This window comes from Salarias fasciatus, chromosome 10 (genome assembly GCF_902148845.1).
Source record: "Salarias fasciatus chromosome 10, fSalaFa1.1, whole genome shotgun sequence".
Lineage (NCBI taxonomy): Eukaryota > Metazoa > Chordata > Actinopteri > Blenniiformes > Blenniidae > Salarias > Salarias fasciatus.
Window position 1 is genome coordinate 2,481,138 of NC_043754.1, and position 19,555 is coordinate 2,500,692.

A 19,555-nucleotide genomic window follows, 5' to 3' on the forward strand; every position below is an offset into this window, starting at 1 on the left:
ATGACCAAACAAAATATGATTTCAGATTAGTTGACCAGTATTTCAAACATTGTACCAGAAACAAACTGTCAACATTAATGTAGAATTGCCGCTTTCATATACAGTAGTCTTTCAGCAGCTATAGTGACTCTGAAATGTTGGTGAACTGAGGAGCGCTTTGCTAACCAACTCTGAAGGTTAGCCTTTCGTTCTGCATCCAGAAACTTGCTGAAGATTTGGAACCTCCAGTGACTGAAGTGAAGCAGATCTTTGAGCTGATTGTGGTGATGAGCTGTGTTATCTTCTTAGACCGGGCAGGATAAGAACTTAAACATGTCAAACTAGCCTGAGCGTGGTTAGCTAGCAGCGTGCTTGGTTCAGGCTAATATTAAAATGTTGGCTTCATGTGGCGCGCCGCTCCGGCGGAGGTTTCTGACCTGCTGCATTGTTTTCTGATTTGTACGTGAACATTTTGATGACATGTCTTCATTTTTCACTGTGTTGCTTGATAGCAGACGGGTAAATAACGGTTGATCAGCGCTTTGTACTTGAAGAAAACACTGACATTTAAGGGTTTAGCTGAAAAGTCGCATTCATCTCTACTGCACTCACTTATTTTTACATTCTCGACTCGCAGTGACTCCTGGTTCCTTGTTGGCGACGTCTCTGCTTGGAGCTGAACCAGCGTGTTAGCTGTGCTACTAGCATCATTAAAAACACAGCATTGCTCTTCTCATGTTTGTCTCATTAACAAGCGGATCCTAGAATTGCCATATAAAGAGCAAGCATGTGCTTCAGGTTAACAAAGTGACTGGCGGTCATTGTCAGACGGCGGTGTGACCTTCGTTTGACGTTCCCGCAATGCTGTCCCTGTCAGCGCCGGCTAAAAACAAGCTGTCGTCTTGTTATGATCTCCAGAAAGACCGTGGGCTAATCAGCTTACCCCGTCTGCTTTAGCAGGTGACCCCTACACTCCGGGAGACTCCAAGACAGTTGGCAGAGGTCAGGTTATCCCCGATTGACTAGTTTTGTTTGAAAGAGAGGCCCCGAGCCCCTTCCATCGCTAATTAGCGTCGGACTGTACCTAGTGTATGAGGCACGCAGGGGGGCCGAGGGGAGGGGGCTTCACCAGGGAACAACAACAATTAGTTGTTGTTCTGTGATTCTAGCAACAGCATCAACTAAATTGGTTCAGAAAAGTACCACGATCAGTGAAAACCAGGGAACTGGTTATCCGTGAAAAGACAGCCAGGCTGTCAATTGATGACTAGCAACAGTTGAAAGAAAGCCTGAGACACGATTGAGAGAATTTGTTCAGCATCAGACCAGTAAGACGTTCGGTGGGACAGAATCAAGACATTAACTCGTCTTGCTCAAGAGCGTTTCGATATTTAGCCAGGGTGATATGTGGAATTGAACCCAAAGATAACCCGTCGTGACAACAGCTGCCCGTGATGTATGGACACACAGATACAGCAGTTTGATCCAGGGATCTTAAGCCAACAACCTCTCACCTTCTAATGCTGGTGGATACATTTGATCATGCCTCAGATTACGCTGATGTTATAATCCTATCTCTGCACAATGGCCGTCTGATCCAGATCATTACTCTAGATCATCTAAATCGAGCAAACAGAGTAGTCCTCATGCGAAAGCGCCTCCCAGCTGAGCTGATGCATTTCCATGTAATACATTTCACGGAAATAGATTGTGTGTGACCGCTGCCTCCATGAGCCTGGCCGTGTTTTTCTGCCTTTGTGAGTGTTGATGAGCGTGTTCCTTCGTTAACACTGGAGTGGAAGTGACTTTGCATGGGTTTGTTTGTGGACCACAGGCTGTCAGAATGATTCAACAGTGCCCCCACCCAGGGCCCTACCCCTCAGATCATTCTGGGGTGCTTTTGCACCATTAGTCCCACATGGGCAGGAGCATTAGGCCTCAGAGAGAGAGAGAGAGGGAGAGAGAGAGAGAGAGAGAGAGAGGAAGAGGGCTCGGCAGGCAGTTAAACTACTGCCATGGTGAGCTTGCCCTGAAAAGGGCACATGCCTCCCTGCACAATTATCCACTGTGCATAGAAACAACTCCCCCACCCTGAGCCCACATACTCCCACACACACACACACACACACACACATACACACACAGTGGTTTAACCAACTAAAAATGGAAGACGGACGGTAACAGAACGAGGCCAAACGGCGTCTGCGTGTTCGAGGCATCACGGCCACGTGGAACTGGCTGCTCTGTCTCTTCTTCAGTTGTGTTTGTGAAATTTAAGGAGAGCCAGCAAATTGCAGACGTCCCCGAGGAGAATGTTGAAACAAGGCCGGCACGGCTGGATGTCAGCTGGTGCTGCACATATAGCGTGAGATCGCGGGGATAACTCCGGTCTGACGGTGGCTCTTGTTTTGTTGTGTTTGTTCTTGCAGGCTACTTCAGCGTGTTAGCCGTGGTGCTGAGGACAAGCAATGACTCACCGTGGACGGACGAGTTTGATAGTAAGCGCTCGTGAATAAAGCCCCCCCAAAAATACCCCAAACAGTCATCAGGCTTGAATTAATTTGCTCGTGCCGCTCCTTCCTCTCCACCCCGCAGGGATCGAGTTATCGTGTTTGATCGAGTCCATTTCTACAAGCAATCCCAGGATCGAATGGAAGAAGATCACCAGCGAGGGGCCGAGTTACGTGTACTTCGACAAGAAGATCTCAGGTAGGGCGGACACCACAACACACACAAGGCCAGTCCGAGTCCCGGAGGTCGTTCTGATCATGCGTTCCCCTCACAGGCGACCTGGAGAACCGGGCGACGATCAGGGAGCCCGCCACCTTACTGATAACCAACGCCACCAGGTCGGACACGGCTAAATACCGCTGCGAGGTCACCGCTGCAGATGACCAGAAGTCCTTCGACGAGATCGTGATCGACCTCGTCGTGAGAGGTACTCAACGAAAAGAAGAGAAAAACTCTAGAAACCCTGTCGTAGATTTGCAGCACCCTCTCTGTTGAACCGTCTCGATTAGCTCAGTGAGCTAGCATCCTGTTTACGGAGGACTCGTTCAGCAGCTGTGGACTGGACCGAGACGGGAGACGTCTACATGAAGCCGTGATTCTGCCCTGACGGAGGCCCGTCCTGCGCTGGTGATTCTCACGTTGGATGCTGTAAGATGAGACCGTGTTGTAGGTCGCTCCAACCCCTTGGCATACATGCGAGGATGCGTTGCGACCGGACCTGCCCAGCTGCAGGGGCGTGGACCGGCTATAAGGGGAAACCTCTGAAACTGCATCTGCTCCGGCTCGCCGTGCTAAAGAAAGCAGGCGCTGCGTGTTTTGGTGCAGGTTTCTGGCTGGAGCCACGGATTCTGCCGGGTCCCGAGCTGTCAGGGCGGGGAGCCGGCGGCCGTCAATCACGGGCCGGGCGGCTCCGTCCGGCTCCGTCTGGCTCAGTTCGGCCTTTCGCTTGTCTCTACGATGCTTCTGGAGCATCAGGAGTGTCGAGACTCGATGTGACCGTCATGTTTTCTGTGTCGCCGCAGTGAAACCGGTGGTGCCGAAATGCAGCGTCCCGAAGTCGGTGCCGTTCGGGAAGTCGGCGGAGCTGAGCTGCGTGGAGGAGGAGGGCTTCCCCAAGTCTCAGTACCAGTGGTTCAAGAACCGGGAGGAGATCCCCGACGACCCCAAGACCAGCCTCAAGTTCTTCAACTCCTCGTACACGCTCAGCGCCGAGACGGGGACGCTGGTCAGTAACCTCATCCAGGGTCGTCCAACATCCGGCCCGTGGCCCAAAACCAGCCCGCAACAGGCTCCAGTCAAAACTAGCCTCCTGTTCACAGTGATTAGCATTAGCATTAGCATCATCACATTTCAGCAAATATGTAAAATGAAGGGCAAAGATAATCTTCTTTTTAGATTTAGGGATGCAAATAAACATGTTTTCTTTAACTTCCTCAGTATATTTCATGGAACCTTGAAATTGCTCTTCATATCCATTCCATCTTTATTTATAAAAAAAATACTTTTGAGATACTTTTTAAATTATTTTTACTAAATACAAATGATAGTATTTATATCATTAATTTTCTTATTAAACATATTTTGTATATTTTATTATTTTTGTATTAAAATAATAATTTATAATGATTATTTCTCATATTTGTTAAACTTTCTTAAAGGCACTTTAAAACAAATGGAAGTACAGCTCCCCAAACTATATATCCCAATAAACACCTTGAAAAGTCAATTACAAATAAAAATACAAGAAAAAATTAAAAACCAGTATTAAAAAAAAATACACGAACAGCTGACATTCAAACGAGCTGCTTACATGTTAACATGTGTTAAAGTAGAGTAGAAGCTTTAAAAGATAAATAGATTTTCACTTCAGGTTGTTGGAGTTTGTGAAGAAGATTTTTTTTAAAAACTTGATTTATTCGCTTTAATCTTTAAAATACATTTTTTCCATTCAGATGAAAAATGAGTTGTTATTTATAAAAGTGCAGGATATTAAAATAGGTCGAACTTGTTCAGGATTTCCGGAACGTGTCTCTTATTAAAACCTGCTTCTGCTCCACATTTCTTCTCACAACATGAACACCTTGATGTTTTGCTCCTTTGAAGCCAGATTTGCTGAGATGCACTTTTCACATGAGATTAGTTGCAGGTTACAGTTTGTTTTGCCCCCAAAACTTTTTATTTATTCATATTTTATTGTGGACACCAGCACTATTTTTATTTCCATGGAGACATTTCAAAGATTGTGGTCTATTGAAAGAAAACAACAGAACCTCACATGTTCATGTTTCCAGGTGTGTGAATGAGTTTATCTGAGTTGTGTTATCAGTGAGGTTTAATTGTGTTGTTCCTGGATGGAGTGTGTGGAGGCAGGACTGCAGTGAGGCTGACGGTCCTGTTCTGATCACATATCGGCTCCACATGACGTCCCTCATTAATTCAGTGTGTGTGTGTGTGTGTGTGTGTGTGCGTAGCCGACAGCAGCCAGTCTGTCTCCCTTCCTGCTTCTTAAACAAGCTGCCGTGGTTCGAACGTCTCTGCTTCTCTCCTCACTCTGCAGCCGGTTCTCACTCCTTCCTGCTGTTTTCACAACAAAAACACTGAAGACGGTTTTCTCAAAAATGACGGTTTGATTATTTTTGGGGGGGGAATTGTAGTAAATATCACCAATAGTGAGTCATAAAACTGAGTTATGTAACCGCTCGCTGTGATAGTAGGCATATTGCATGTTCCAAAAATAACCGAGTTCTCTCTCTCTCTCTTTTTTTAATGAATTAGCTTCAAAAGATGAACAGTTAAAACATCCTGGGTGGATTTTCAAACAAAACAGGAAGCCTGAATCTCCCGACACGCTGCTTTCTGCAGCAACGCGCCACTCCTGTTCGAAACTGCAGATATTTGACGGTGATTTATGAAGTGCCAGTCATGGCGGCGAGCTCGTCGGACCCGCAGCGCCTCGTCAGGCGGCGTGGGGCCTGGACCAGCGTGACCTCTGATCGGGCGGCTCTCGCTTGCCTTTAAAGCTCAGTCACAGCGCCGCCGGCTCCGCCGCCACTTGACCTCTCCTCTGTGTGAGACACATGAACTGGACGCAGCGCCGCTCGCGCCTTCAGACCAGACATTAAACGATAACGATAATGAGGATGACGGGAGAAACGAGCCTCTGCCTCAGCATTTCGTCACATCTCTGATGTGTTCGGGGTTTTTCTCCGTAATTTGTGGCGATATGTGTGAGATCAAACGCCGTGATGTTGACTGGCAGCCGTCCGTCGTTGCATCACAGTCGAAGTGTTGGAGTTACACAAATAGAATCCAGCATGTCGCGTTGGAAATAGCTCTCAGCTGAGAGAATTACTCACATTCTCCACTGGCCCAGAGCAGAACCTCTCCGTCAACCTGTTTACCTTTCAGAGGTTTACAGGAGGGGAGTCTACTCAGAGGAGCACAGGAAGCTCGCACTCAGGTTTTTCCACAGGATAGGATAGAATAGAAAAGAAAAGAATAGAATAGAATAGAATAGAATAGAATAGATAGAATAGAATAGAAAAGAAAAGAATGACTTCTAGTAACAAGTAAAAAAAGACATCAGTGGAAAACAAATAATCTTCTTGATATCAGTAATTATCACAGCATTGTGATTGGTTGGGAGGAAGTACTGATATGAAGCTGTGTGAAACTGAAATGAAAAGGAAGGAAAACTGTTTTTCTATTGATCTTTTTATTGATCCTGCTTTATCCCATGGCACCACTCATCTATCGATCAATATATATTGTTATTGAATTATCATCCAGCCCGATGACTGACCAGCTTTCTTTTTGTGTTGTTGTCTCGGAAACTGGTCAAACTCATCAAACTCAGTAACTTACGGTTGAGGCAGCAGCGTTAGTTTCCCCTTCAGTATGCCGGACTGATAAAATACACCAATAATAACCTTTAGATTTAAAAGTTAAAGTTTTGTTTGAGAAGTTTAGGTGATTAAAATGTTGTTTTTAAAATGTTGTAAACAGTAATTCCTTAAAATGGCTCTAATCTGAAAATAAAGCCAGTTTTAATTAAACTTTCTGGTGAAAAATACAATTTAATGTCCAGAATGTGCACATTTTAAAGTGCATTCGTGGCTAAAATCCTCACAAAAGAACCTCACGATCATTATTGAGTCAGATCAGCGTTGAAAGACTCTACTTCATAATTCAAGGTGTGTATCGATGTATCCTCCGGTTATTACTGAGTGCAAATTCAATGAGAAGGAGGGGAAAGAATCAAACTTGGACCGAGATGATCTAGCTGAGTGATGCGAAGGCCTAACGCCGCCGTCTGTGCTCCTCCCTGCAGAAGTTCATCGCGGTGAGGAAAGAAGACGCCGGCGAGTATTTCTGCCGGGCGAAGAACGACGCGGGATACGCCGAGTGCGCGCCGCAGCAGATGGAAGTCTGTGAGTGAGCGGCAGGTGGAGCCGGGCTCTCGGCGGCGTCCCCGGGCTCCGGGTGTGACGGTTGTGTGTCTCCGCAGACGACATCGACGTGGTGGGCATCGCGCTGGGCGTGCTGGTGGTGGTGGTGGTGCTGCTCTGCATCACGGTGGGGATCTGCTGCGCCTACAAGCAGGGCTACTTCTCCAGCCAGAAGCAGACGGGGAACAAGTAAGACTCCCCCACGCCTCCTCGTGCACGAGGTCCGCGCACGCCAACTCACCTCACCCATCTGTCCTTTCAGCTACAAGGTCCCGGCGAAAGGAGACGGCGTGGACTACGTGAGGACGGAGGACGAGGTTGGTGGCAGTGGGGACGGTTCAGGAGCTGCTGCAGCTTCACGCTGTAACCCCTTGGTGTGTGTGTGTGTGTGTGTGTGTGTGTGTGTGCGCAGGGGGATTTCCGACACAAGTCTTCGTTTGTGATCTGAGGAACGCCGAGGGGCCGCCGCGCCGCCTCCACGCCGCCGCAGCCCTGAGCTGGGAGTCTCAGCACGACTGACATCCGACACTCACCGTTTGCCAAAGCTGCCGGACCTCGCAGGACGGACCCAGAACCACCGACGGGCGGCTCCAGTCCTTATTTTAGCGTTGTTGCATGGTTTTAAACACTCGCCGGTTTGGGGGGGAGGGGGTCGGGGGTCGGGGGTCGGCCTCCTCCCGTCATCACACCTTTCTACTGTCCACATCTCGCTTCAGACCTTCTCTCATTTCTACATTTCTTTTCTACTGTTGAAATTTGTCAGACTATTTTTGATGGAATATATTTTAAAAATTGCCTATAGATAAAGGTTTACTTTTTTAAATATTTGTAAATACTAACATGTGTTGTTTTTTTTTTCCTTTTTTTATCATTATTATTATTATTATTATTATTATTTGTTGTGGATAAAATTGTGTAACACTTTTAACCACTCTGCTGGAAGCATTTACCACCTCTGCGATCGGCTGCGAACATTAAAAAAGGGGGTATCATATGGAGACGGGCGGTCGTACCTGTGGAGTACCTGCGCTTTCCGTTGTGACGGCCTTCCATGTTGGTGTGTGTAGATAGTCTTAGTACGAGGCTTTGAAGAGTGCCAGTCTAATGCTGTGAACCGCTGACCTCCAGCGTCAGCGCTGCGTTGTTTCCTTCAGTTCAAGTGTCCTTCTCTTCTCTTCTCTTCTCTTCTCTTCTCTTCTCTTCTCTTCTCTTCTCTTCTCTTCTCTTCTCTTCTCTTCATCTTGTACATATTGAAGTTGCCGTCGGGAGTTTTTTGCTGTCGTTCAGTATGACGCTATCATGGTAAATAGTAGTGATAATACAGGGTGCGTGGCTAAAACCTCCCAGACCCGGAGGAGGCAGATGGCCGGTGGGGGGGGGGGGGGGGGATCCAACGTGAGGCCCGCGGGCCACAGTGGCCCCTCAGAGGCTTCGCTGTGGCCGGCCGGATCAGTTCACAGTGCAAAGTTCAACTTTTCAGGACTTGAAGGCGTTTCTTCATGCATGCTACGTCTGCAGAAAGAGCAGAATGTCAAGATCACTTTCTAAATTTAAACACTTTTAGCTGCATATTTAGTTAAGTCCAGCTTCTTTAAAACCAATCACATTTTAATAATCTGTTTTATTATTATGGGTTCAGTTCACTCAAAACTTTAAGCAACTTTAAATTTTATTTGAAAAAATTTCAAGTTTCTGCAACTCACTTTGTCTTTGTTTTTTTTACATTGTAACATAATTCATATCATCTCGGCTTCATTCAAGGTTTAAAAGTTTAAGTTTGCACTCGATAAAGTGAGTTTTTCTTTGTTTACGTGAGTCGGTCTCCATGTTCTCGCTCTGAGGAGATCCTCCGGGTCTGGAAGGCCGGAAACACTTGTTCTGATTGTAAATAGTTCTGATTTTTTTTTTTCTTTTCTCTCTTCCTCTCTAAAGATCATGTAAAGTGGTGAAAACTGGAGGGAAATCCTTCGTGAGGCGATATGAAACTCTTTCCATGTGTCAGACTGAACCGAGGAAACGGAGTCAGCGGCGGTTTGTGTTGGAGCCACAGCGAGGAGAAAGCTGGACGTCTGGAGTTTAAGATCTAAAAGACAAGAAAAGAAACGTCCGACTTATTTTACTTTGGAGGTTTCTTTAGTTTGACTTTAGCCTCAATATGTCAAATTCTCAGTGAAACTGTCTTTAAAAGTCATTTTCAACATTTTTAAATGATTTTCCACATTTGGAAAAAAAAATAATTTCAATATTTCAACAGAATCCTGAAAACATTTTTAGAAAGATGGCCAAATTATTGGAAAAATGTAAAATAATTTCACATCAAGATTAATATAGACACCACAACATTTCTAATCTACAAAACTTTGTCTACATTTTGTCTCAATTCTCAGTATTTTATCATTCTTAAAAGGAACACACCAACGCTTAATTCAGCCTTTTTCTTATTTTGAGCGAGTTGATGGGTATGAAGAGGAAAAGCTGCTCCTCTTCCTCCTCCTCCTCCTCCTCCTCCTCCTCCTCCTCCTCCAGCTTGGTGGATGTGGCTCCACCACTCCGACTCTGACTCCTCCATCACCCGTTTGAATGAATCGTGACCGAAGCGGAGACGCCGCGTTGCGTCCGCTGTGAAGGGTTCCCGCCAGTCGGTCGTGGTAGAGACGATCTGCCCGTCGTTTTTGCACGCCAGCCGCCGGCGGCGTGAATCTCCTCCTCGTCTGTACAAAGCTCATTCCTCTTAAGTGCCTTCAGAGTCGTCCCGCTCCCCCGCCGCCGTGCCTCCGCCGCGCCGCCGGGGGCTCCGGGCTTTCCGCTCATTCGACCACGAGCTCGGCGTTTTGAGAGGAATGATGACTCAGCAAATTTCCACTTCCCGTCTTTACATATCTGCAAATGTGTAAATAATTTTTTTGTTTCTTTTGTTTTTCATAGATTTGAAGGTGTAGACATGTTGAAGTAGCGATGAAGTATTAGTGCCTATATATAGTGGGAATTATTTTTGGTAAAAGACACTTAGCACTATTAGGCCAGAAAAAAAAAAAAAAAAAAAATCAAGAAGAAAAAATATGGAGCCCAGAGCAGGAAGTGTGTGTGTGTGTGAGCTCTGCTTTGGCACCAGACGCACATAGAGAATGTCTGTTCGGGGCCTGCTGGGCTTGTTTCTGTTCGTTTTGGAACCACTCTATTTGTGATTAATAAAACTCACTTCTAATATCAGCGCAGGTGTGTGTTTCCTTCACTTTCCCGTCCCGACCAACAGAAATCCGGTGGAGGGCGAGGGTCCGCCCACGGACTGCGGCCTCGTCAAGCCAAAGCCGTAATCTACCGGCGGGAGTTAAGCCATCTCCACTCTCCGCGCTGCAAACTGCTTTCTTCTTCCTGTCTGGTGACTGAGCCAACTGGCAGCCGCCTCCTGGATAAAGAGCATTATAATCAATGAGCTGGGTGGGGGGGTGATATATCGCCGTTTGCAGCAGAGCTACTGGACACTTTTATTTAATTCGCAGTGAAATCAATTTAAGAAGGGATTGCCAGGCTTGGCATGAGAAAGCACCTGGTTTTTAAGGGTCGGGAGCAGACTTCGTCCTGAGTTATCTTTAAGTGAAGGACGCTTTGAGACACTGCAGGCCGCTGCTGAGTGGACCACAGACTCATTAGAGGTCTGGAAGCGGGTGTGCGGATCCACGAGCGGCTGAGATAAAGCAGAGCCGTGGCTCGCCGCGCTGGTGTGTTCCTCCCCTGCGTCAGGCCTCTCCTGCCCAGGAAGCTCCTGACAGCTCGTGTTTCACAGAGGTGGCTATAAACTGGAGAGATCAACAAGCCGAGAGCACGGAGAAATCAGGCGCTTCCTCCTTTAAACCTGAAATTTTCACATTCAGGGATAAACAAGGTATCTGGTCAGACAGTGAAATCCAGGCTGGCTGTCGGCTGGGGGAGTTTCTCGTGAGGGCAGAGCCGACGCCACCGCGAGGACGAACCAGACGGGAGAAAATCCTACTTGACAGAAGGATGTTTCCCATTTAGAAAATATCACAGCAAGACGTGACGAAGTGACACGCCGAGGAGACGGCGGTCCGAGGAGCCCCTGCTGGAGCAGGGGATGCTGGTCCGGGAGGGGGGGGGGGGGGGGGGGGGCTGCTGAACTGGCCCTATTAAAAGTTTTCAGTCAGCTGCAGATTTCCCTCATGTGAAGCTCTCAGATGTCAAATTTAGATTTTCTCTCTCTCTCTTTGCTCCTTCTTTTGGAGCTGAAGTGAGTCAGCCTTCTGAAGGAACATTGTTGCGTCGGAGTCCGCCGGGAGACATTCAACTGTTGTCACGTTGGATCATAAAGTCGTTCACAAAAACAGGATCCTCGTCATGGCTTTCACAAATCAACACGGATAATTAGAGTTAAGAGGAGGCTCGTTCCCACGGGAGAACACACACACACACACACACTGAGTCTGTTTACATTTTCAGGACAGATGTTAGCGTCCATCGTATCTCATGCTGTTTACAGACACGCCTGATGGAAGCTGGGACAGGGTCATGGTCACCTTGGTGCAGCAGGCCCTCTTCTTTCGCAGGAAGCTGGGGGTCTTTCTGGACTAGAGACACCTTCCAGAGAGCCCAACACGTTTTCATGGTTGCAGGTGTCTCAGTCAGACGGGCCCTGATGACCTCCGTCCAGCTTGGGGTCCTGGTTTCAGTCCTGTGGTTGTTTTGGATTCATGACGCTGTAAAGGTTTTCTCTTTGCGAGACGTATGAACGTCACCAGGACCCTGAGAGAGAGGCGGTCTGGATGGTCTTCATGCTTAATAATTGACCTATCTATCTGTCTATCTATCTATCTATCTATCTATCTATCTATCTATCTATCTATCTATCTTCACTGCCTCCATCTACCATGCAGAACAAATTAAAATATTGTTTAATCTGCTTATCATGTGGTTCAGGATTCATTTTTGGCTCAGACTTTAAAAAAACGAAAAGAAAAATGGAGAAAAAAACTATCAGGAGCTTAAAAGCTTTAAGCTTGTTAGTGCAGTCTCTATCTGGTGGTCAAACTCTGCCCTCTAGTGGCCAAAAAGGCATCATCACATCATCAGACCTCTATGTTACAGTGGAGAGAATGTAGTTTATATTTATGAAATGCGTCTGTTTGTTGCGTGGGATTGTTGGATTTCTATGTTAAATAAAGTTGCAGGACTTCTGTAATACACAAATAATTTTAACTTGTATCAGTTCGTCAGGACTGAGCACTTTTTCTGAGTTCATGGTGCTTCAATCAGAGGCCGAGATTTACTTTTTTACTGTTTTTTATTTATTTAGGAAGATAGAGAAAGTAGTATTTATGGTTCTGTGCACAAGTTATATTACATTTTGATTGAAAAATGATTATAGTCAGAAATGCAAATAAATAATTGACAGTAGTGGGAAAGCGTTTCATTTCTCTGTGTATTTCTATTTCCTACTTCATTTATTTTCAATTTATTCTGTTTTATATGGTTCATTCATTTTTTATTATGTTGTCAACTATCCATTTCAGAGGTTTATTGTACTATGTATTGCACATTTCAGTTTTCTAACTAAGTGAGATGGAATTGTGATTCCACTGTGTCTTGTACGTACAGCACTCTGACTTTGACCTTTGGACAAAAGCAACAAAATATTTGAAAGGTTTTGTGACTTTTAACTTAATTACAAACCAGAAAAGTTTCAGTAACATGATTAGGTGGTAAACTAGCATTCTGGACCTCAGAGGAACAGTTCAGCACTATGCTCATGACTTTTTAAGAAAATTTGTCAACAATTCAGGTTCCTCTTCATGAAATTAGAAAAAAATCAAAACAGTCACATTGTGCCACTTTCTCTGTTTAACTGGATAACACCTATTGTATGGGAAGTAGTTTGGTAGCGCTCAATTGTCCGGTCATTCCAGAGAAAAAGGAAATGCTCTGTGATTTTATTTCAGGAAGAAAAATGACTTATCGTCACTACCAGAAGATCAACTTGTGACCAAACACTTCCTCCTCAAGGATCAGTGAGAAACACAGCAAAAAAAAAGGAATACAATTAATCAAATGTCTTGAATCTTACATAGAAATCAGCTAAGTATTTAAAATCTGGTTTGAATGTGCTTTAAATGACCTTCATTCTGCCATTACCAGTAAATTCATTCATCTTCGGATGTTGGATCACAAAGAATGAAGAGAAAAGATTTTCTTCTTTTCATCTTTAAATGCATTTTCACTACATTCCCAAAACACAGAAGAAAAACTTTTCTGGCATTTCTTAAAAACATGAGAATGAACTCTGTGAGGATGTTTTGGAAAGAAAATCAGAGCAGTTTTTCAAACCTGGCTGCACTTGCCTGCAGATCTGTGGCCGTGCCTGCATTCTCTGCATCTGTTGAGAGGAGCTTTATTGCTGCAGAAAACAGACCAGAAAGATGTGGCGTCAATGATAAACCTTTGAAGAACTTTAGATGCATCAATTTAGCGTCCTCTGGGATCAAAGAATTGAAATCAAATTCCAAATTCAGAATCTTGCTCAAGCTGGTGCAAACAAACCAAGCTGATGATATCCACAGTGAGTCCAGGCTCGTGCTGATGTTACCTAATGTTGCCTAAAGTTACCTTCCCTGGGAGAAGTGCAGGATGTTATTTTGAGAGCTGTGAGCCATTAAATGTCAGTGCACATGATGAATGTGGGTCAGCAGTCACTCTGTCTGATTTTCAGAGGGAAAAAGCTCATGATAGGAAGAGAGCAGGGCTCTGTGAGAGTGAAGGCACATTAAAACAACATTAACTTTCAGTCTTGTTGACCTTCGATCTCCTTGTTGGATTTGTGTGTGTCTGTGTGAGTGCAGTTCTCAGGATCTGAACATTGGTTCATCACCTGCACCTGCGGAGCCTGACTGGAAAGCAGCTCTTCAGTCCCATCAGCCAATCGCACGAAGCCACCTGGAGGAATAAAAGCGGTTGGCAGATCACCGACCGGCAGCTGGCTGCAACCAGCAACGCTCACGTGCCCCTGTAGTCAGCGATATTCTGTTAGGTATTGAGGCACTTGGTTCTTTGTTTAGTTTTGGATTCAGGAACCTTTGCTGCATTAGGCCTTTGTGTTTTGTGTTGTGATAGCTCTAGGTGAGAGTCTATTTTTGTTCTCAATTATATCTTACTTTTCTTACTTTTGTCAACAGATAACTTCATTCGCCATTCAACGCCGTGGTCTTTATGTTACTTCTTTTTCCCAATGAGCTGGTCATGACAGTCCTCTTTAGACTTATGGAGATTTGAACTGGTTTCTCAAACCAGGCTGTCTCTTACATCACTGGTTACTATTGAGACTACTGAACTTTTATCTCATGACAGGAATACCATAAAGCAGGGGTGTCAAACATAGGGCTCGTGGGCTAAAACAAGCAAACAGGCAGTCTCGTTGGTCCTAAGGGTGACCTTGTTTCCTCATTGGTACATGAATAAGGACGGAGAGGAGGATAATGACGTATTCCCACAGAACTGGAGCTTTTACAAAATTATGTACAAATAAACCTTATTATATTTTGATGTTGTTCTTATTTCACTTTCACACTTTAAAGTTTTCCTTAAACAGACGAAAGGAACGGAATAGAATACAAAGTAACTTAAACATCTACTGTGAAGTGACCTATTGCCATATTGTATTTGTTTTTTTTTCTATAATGCACTAATTTTGTTTTATGTTTCTGAAAAAAATTAAGTTCGCAAAGCATAAATAAAATAAAAACGTGTTGTTTGTGAACGTTCATCTGTGCAATAAAGTTTCATTCAAAGATAGAAAATTAGGATGACGTCACTTTGGAAACAAAGAGTATATTCTATAAATATTAAAAATGTGACGTTTTTACAGTATATTTTACTTTTTGTCTAAAAGCATTTGGGTCATAAAAAAACAAAAAACAAAAAAAAAGGATTAAAAAAATTGACAAACTGTGTTTGTGTCACGTGATCCGGTTGTAACCGGAAGTGGTGTGAAGCAGCGCTGCTCCACGCACCCCGAGCGAGCAGCGCGCACCGGGAACCGGAGGAGGGGGCCCGTTCTCTGCCGCCTCGGACCCACTCTCCAGCCGCTATGAGCTTCTTCGGGTTCGGCCAGAGTGCGGACATCGACATAATCCTCAGCGACGCGGAAACCAGGAAGAAAGTCGAGCACAAGAGCGAGGACGGCCGGAAGGACCGCTACTTTCTGTTCTACGACGGGGAGACGGTGTCCGGGAGGGTCAGCGTCACGCTCAAGTACCCGGGGAGAGGCTCGAGCACGGCGGCATCAAGGTCGAGTTCGTCGGGCAGATCGGTGAGAGGCCGCCGCGGCCCGCGGTGCGCCCCGGGAGGAGAGAGTCGGCCCCGGAGCCGGGCTGGCCCGCTCCTTCCGGGGAGCATGGCAGTCTTTACTGAGTCGTTACAGCGTCTCGTTACTCGTTACGGCGGCACAACAAGTGTCCCTTTTGAAGTGTCTCGTGACTGACGTGTGCTGCGAGCTGACGTCAGCTGACGCAGCAGCCATGGGATCAGCGTCAACCTGCTGCAGGTCTGCGTTATTAATGTCTAATAACTTGTATTTCGGTCGAATAGTAACACAGGAGATCAGATAATTAGATTAATAGCATGTATGACCGCTTCCCTGAATAGTTTTCTAATCCAAACGAGCTTGGTAGAAAAAAAAAGTTTATGTTTACACAGTTGTTCCATAGGGTGGAGGAGTTCATAGGATTAACCACAATGTTAATACCCTAAACATTACCCAGTGAACGGTGTATTAGTTCTCAAACACACTAAATCAGCGCTTGATCTGCATGTTTTCTACACTTCTTTTCTGAGGACATGGCAGCACTAAAACAGGTTTATTTTGTACATAATTACACTAAACACAAAGTTGCACATGTAATTGATGTTCACGTAAAGCACTTCTGATCACACAAAAATGTGTGATATATGTTGGAATCTTTGAATGATTTTGTATTGATTTATTCTGTAAAAGTAACCTCATATCTTTGCTTACACTGTAGAAACTGTAATTGTGTACATACAGTTGCTTTGTTTCCCAGCTATCCTATGTGGAATGTCAAAATAGACCCTGGAAAAGCTTTGATTTAAATGTCACTTCCAAATTAGTCTAAAATATGTACAGCGCTATTGTTTAACTCAGAACAGTCCGTAGTCCAAACTCATAGAACCACTAGTAAAGCATATGTTGTAAACGGTCTAAGACCATTCGATAATTAGTCCAATAATACGAAGAAAACTCTCCTGAGCAGATTTTCAAACCACTCTTGTTGCAGTTGGACAGAATATCTACGTTGTTCAACTCAAAGTACAAAACCAGCACTCTGTAACTGGTTCAGACTGTTAGAATACTGCTATGTGCTTTAATATGTGTCGTATCACCTTGTTCAACATGTTAAAAGTCTTTGTGTTTTAAATAACATTTTCTCTTCAGTCAAGTAAAATTGTGGAGGGATTATCAGTGTGGCTTCAGCTATTTTCTAAAAGGGTCTTGAAATACATATCTGAGCATAGTTATTCTTGACGGCAGTTTTACATCTCTTTAAATTCACATTGTTGCTGATGTCTTTAACACAGATGGAGCACTGGTGGTTAAGATAAAATCTGTGTGTCTGAAAGAATCAGGACTAGAACAGTTACGATCTGCACTTCATTGCACAGAGGTTACAGCCCCTTCCGGCTAAACGGAGCCGTTCTTCTTCTTTTTCTTCTTCGGTCCCACGGTTTTTCTGTCCTACCCATCATGCACTCTGTTCACTAGTTATTTCTGCACGTTCAGCACAGTTTGAAGCAGCAGTGAGGAGTTCCTCTTCATGGCCGAACACTCCTTTTCCTCTTTTTCTGCTTAACTGGCATTTGAATTTTGGCTGCACGACATAAGTTTGTCCTCATTTCGGCACCATATAAAGAAAGTTTGATTCCTCTTTTCACCTCATTATTTCAACTCTCAGTGGAAAAAGCCACAAAGCATTAAAAAAAAAAAATCACAATATGCATAAAATTTGCAGAAGATAGTTTAAAATATAAAATGGAACAGATGAAGATCTCCCTCCCCGACAGGACCAGACTCCACCAACCGTGTGTGTGTGTGTGTGTGTGTGTGTGTGTGTGTGTGTGTGTGTGTGTGTGTGTTTCAGAGCTGTACTACGACAGGGGGAACCACCATGAGTTCGTGTCGCTGGTCAAGGACCTGGCTCGGCCAGGGGAGCTCACGCAGTCGCAGACGTTCGACTTCGAGTTCACACATGTGGAGAAGCCGTACGAGTCGTACACGGGTCAGAACGTGAAGCTCCGGTAAGACCGCCGGCCTCCGCCGTCCCGTCAGGCTCGGCTGTGAAGTAACTTGCTCAGTGAACGTCTTCAGTTAGAAACACAAGAGATCAGTGAGCATGTTGGAATGGGACAAAGAAATCCCTGAAAAGGACAGCGTACTGTTTTTGTGTGGCGTCTGTCCACGTTGAGACGCTTGTGGTGAAAATATGAAGTGATTCATGGAGAGACGGCGAGGCTTGGAGTCACGTCCTTTTATGACTCAGGCAGTTTTACAGTAGATTTTGTAACCTTTGGTCAGAGCCAGATCAGCTGCTTCTCCGTTTTTGTGCAAAGATCATCACCTCTCTTAAAAAACAAACAAAAAAACATGAGCTCCACATTCTGTCATGACTTCTGAGCATATTTTGTGAAAAATAGGATGATTTGAGTGAGATCATGCACATGGTTACAAACACGCAGAGATCAGACAGAGAGTTAAAAAAGGATTCATTGAATGCTTTCTGATTGGGTTTGATAGAACCTGTCTGTTCATGCTGGAGGATAGGTTTCAACACTGCCACCCAGTGGCCAGAGGAGGGAACTGCTTCAGTTTATTTCCAGATTCTCTGAATGGAAATGGATTTTTTTTTTTTTTTTTTTGTTGAGGCCGTCAGGTGTTTTCCGTTCATCTGTCTCTCAGTCACATCGTTAACCTGAGTCAAATCCCCCCTGCTTCCTTTGGACTGGCTGGTTTCGGGTTCCTGAGCTGCTGTTGTGCCTGCAGGTACTTCCTGAGGGCGACGATCGGCCGCAGGCTCAACGACATCAGCAAGGAGCAGGACATCGTGGTCCAAACGCTCAGCACCTACCCCGAGATCAACTCCTCCATCAAGATGGAAGTGGGCATCGAGGACTGTTTACACATAGAGTTCGAGTACAACAAGTCCAAGTAGGATTCCCTTTGGTCCCGTGTTCCGGACGAGGTCCGGACGAGCTGCGCTGACGGATCGCTCCTCTCCTGCAGGTATCACCTCAAAGACGTGATCGTGGGGAAGATCTATTCCTGCTGGTGAGGATCAAGATCAGACACATGGAGATCGACATCATCAAGCGGGAGTCGACGGGGACGGGGCCCAGCGTGTACACGAGAACGACACCATCGCCAAGTACGAGATCATGGACGGAGCGCCGGTCAGAGGTGGAGGAGCGTCTCGTGTTTGTTTTGTTTCTGTTTTGTTGTTTTGCTTCCGCCTGTTTCACGCGGCTGTGTGTCGTGACGCTTCAGGAGAGTCCATCCCCATCCGGCTGTTCCTGGCCGGCTACGAGCTCACGCCCACCATGAGGGACGTCAACAAGAAGTTCTCCGTGCGCTACTACCTCAACCTGGTCCTCATCGACGAGGAGGAGCGGCGCTATTTCAAACAGCAGGTACACACACACACACACACACACACCCAGAAGAGGTCCAGCCTCTGCCTGACGGTGGCGCTGTTGGACTCTAAACCTCCGCTGTGCTTGCAGGAGATCACTCTGTGGAGGAAAGGCGACATCGTGAGGAAGAGCATGTCCCACCAAGCGGCCATCGCCTCGCAGCGCTTCGAAGGCTCCTCCCACCCGGAGAAGCCACAGGGTCCCGGCGGACGGCGAGGAGGACGGCAGCTAGAGGGCCAGAGTCGCCGCGTCGCCGCCGGCTTGTCACTGAGGACTGAATGAGACGTGTCGGAGGTGGAGGTCAGCCCGGCTGCAACCGAAGCTCATTCTCAGTGTTTCCAGCTACGTCACGGCCGAGCGCTAGCTCTTCTGTCACACACAGACGAGAAAACACCTGCAGTGTGTGTGTGTGTGTGTGTGTGGTGTGTGTGTGTGTGGTGTGTGTGTGTGTGTGTGTGTGTGTGTGTGTGTGTGTGTGTGTGTGTGTGTGTGTCCTTCATCCGGGGTCACCTGCTAGATGCACTTGGGTCTCCTGTCAAACCTCTCTGTATGAATGTAAAACCTGGAGGGTTTTTTTAACCCTCGCTGTCCTTTAAAAGAATACTCCGAAGATTTTGGACCCACGCCCTATCCCTATCATTTACAAAGTGAGATAAGCTCATAAATACCTTTTTGTGTCCGTTTGTCCAGTGCCTGGCTAACAGCTGTTAGCATCGTAGTTAGCTTAGCTCAACTACTGCAGTTGACGAGGAGACAGAACCAGACTGAGAAAGTGGACAAAATCCTCCTTCCAGCGGTCCAGGGGACGGCGTATTAGCACGCAAAGTAAATCTGAATGGTTATAAAACATTTTAAAAGACATGCTTTCTTTTCAATCCCTTAAAATAGTGTTTTGATACAGACAGACCTGC

General features: G+C 45.7%; 1 protein-coding gene and 1 pseudogene across 1 annotated transcript in view; both read left to right on the plus strand.

Moving 5' to 3' along the window:
* LOC115395652 (junctional adhesion molecule C-like) overlaps positions 1-7,765 on the plus strand; it is a 41,333-nt gene extending 33,568 nt beyond the window's left edge. The window contains exons 3-10 of the mRNA XM_030101282.1: positions 2,409-2,477; positions 2,575-2,688; positions 2,765-2,917; positions 3,513-3,715; positions 6,821-6,920; positions 6,998-7,127; positions 7,201-7,255; positions 7,351-7,765. Of these exons, the coding sequence (XP_029957142.1) occupies positions 2,409-2,477; positions 2,575-2,688; positions 2,765-2,917; positions 3,513-3,715; positions 6,821-6,920; positions 6,998-7,127; positions 7,201-7,255; positions 7,351-7,386 (860 nt within the window). The 3' untranslated portion in view covers positions 7,387-7,765. The remainder of the gene's footprint in view (positions 1-2,408; positions 2,478-2,574; positions 2,689-2,764; positions 2,918-3,512; positions 3,716-6,820; positions 6,921-6,997; positions 7,128-7,200; positions 7,256-7,350) is intronic.
* A 7,169-nt stretch (positions 7,766-14,934) lies between these two features.
* Positions 14,935-19,311, plus strand: LOC115395328 (vacuolar protein sorting-associated protein 26B-like; annotated as a pseudogene).
* The last annotated feature ends 244 nt before the right edge of the window (positions 19,312-19,555 follow it).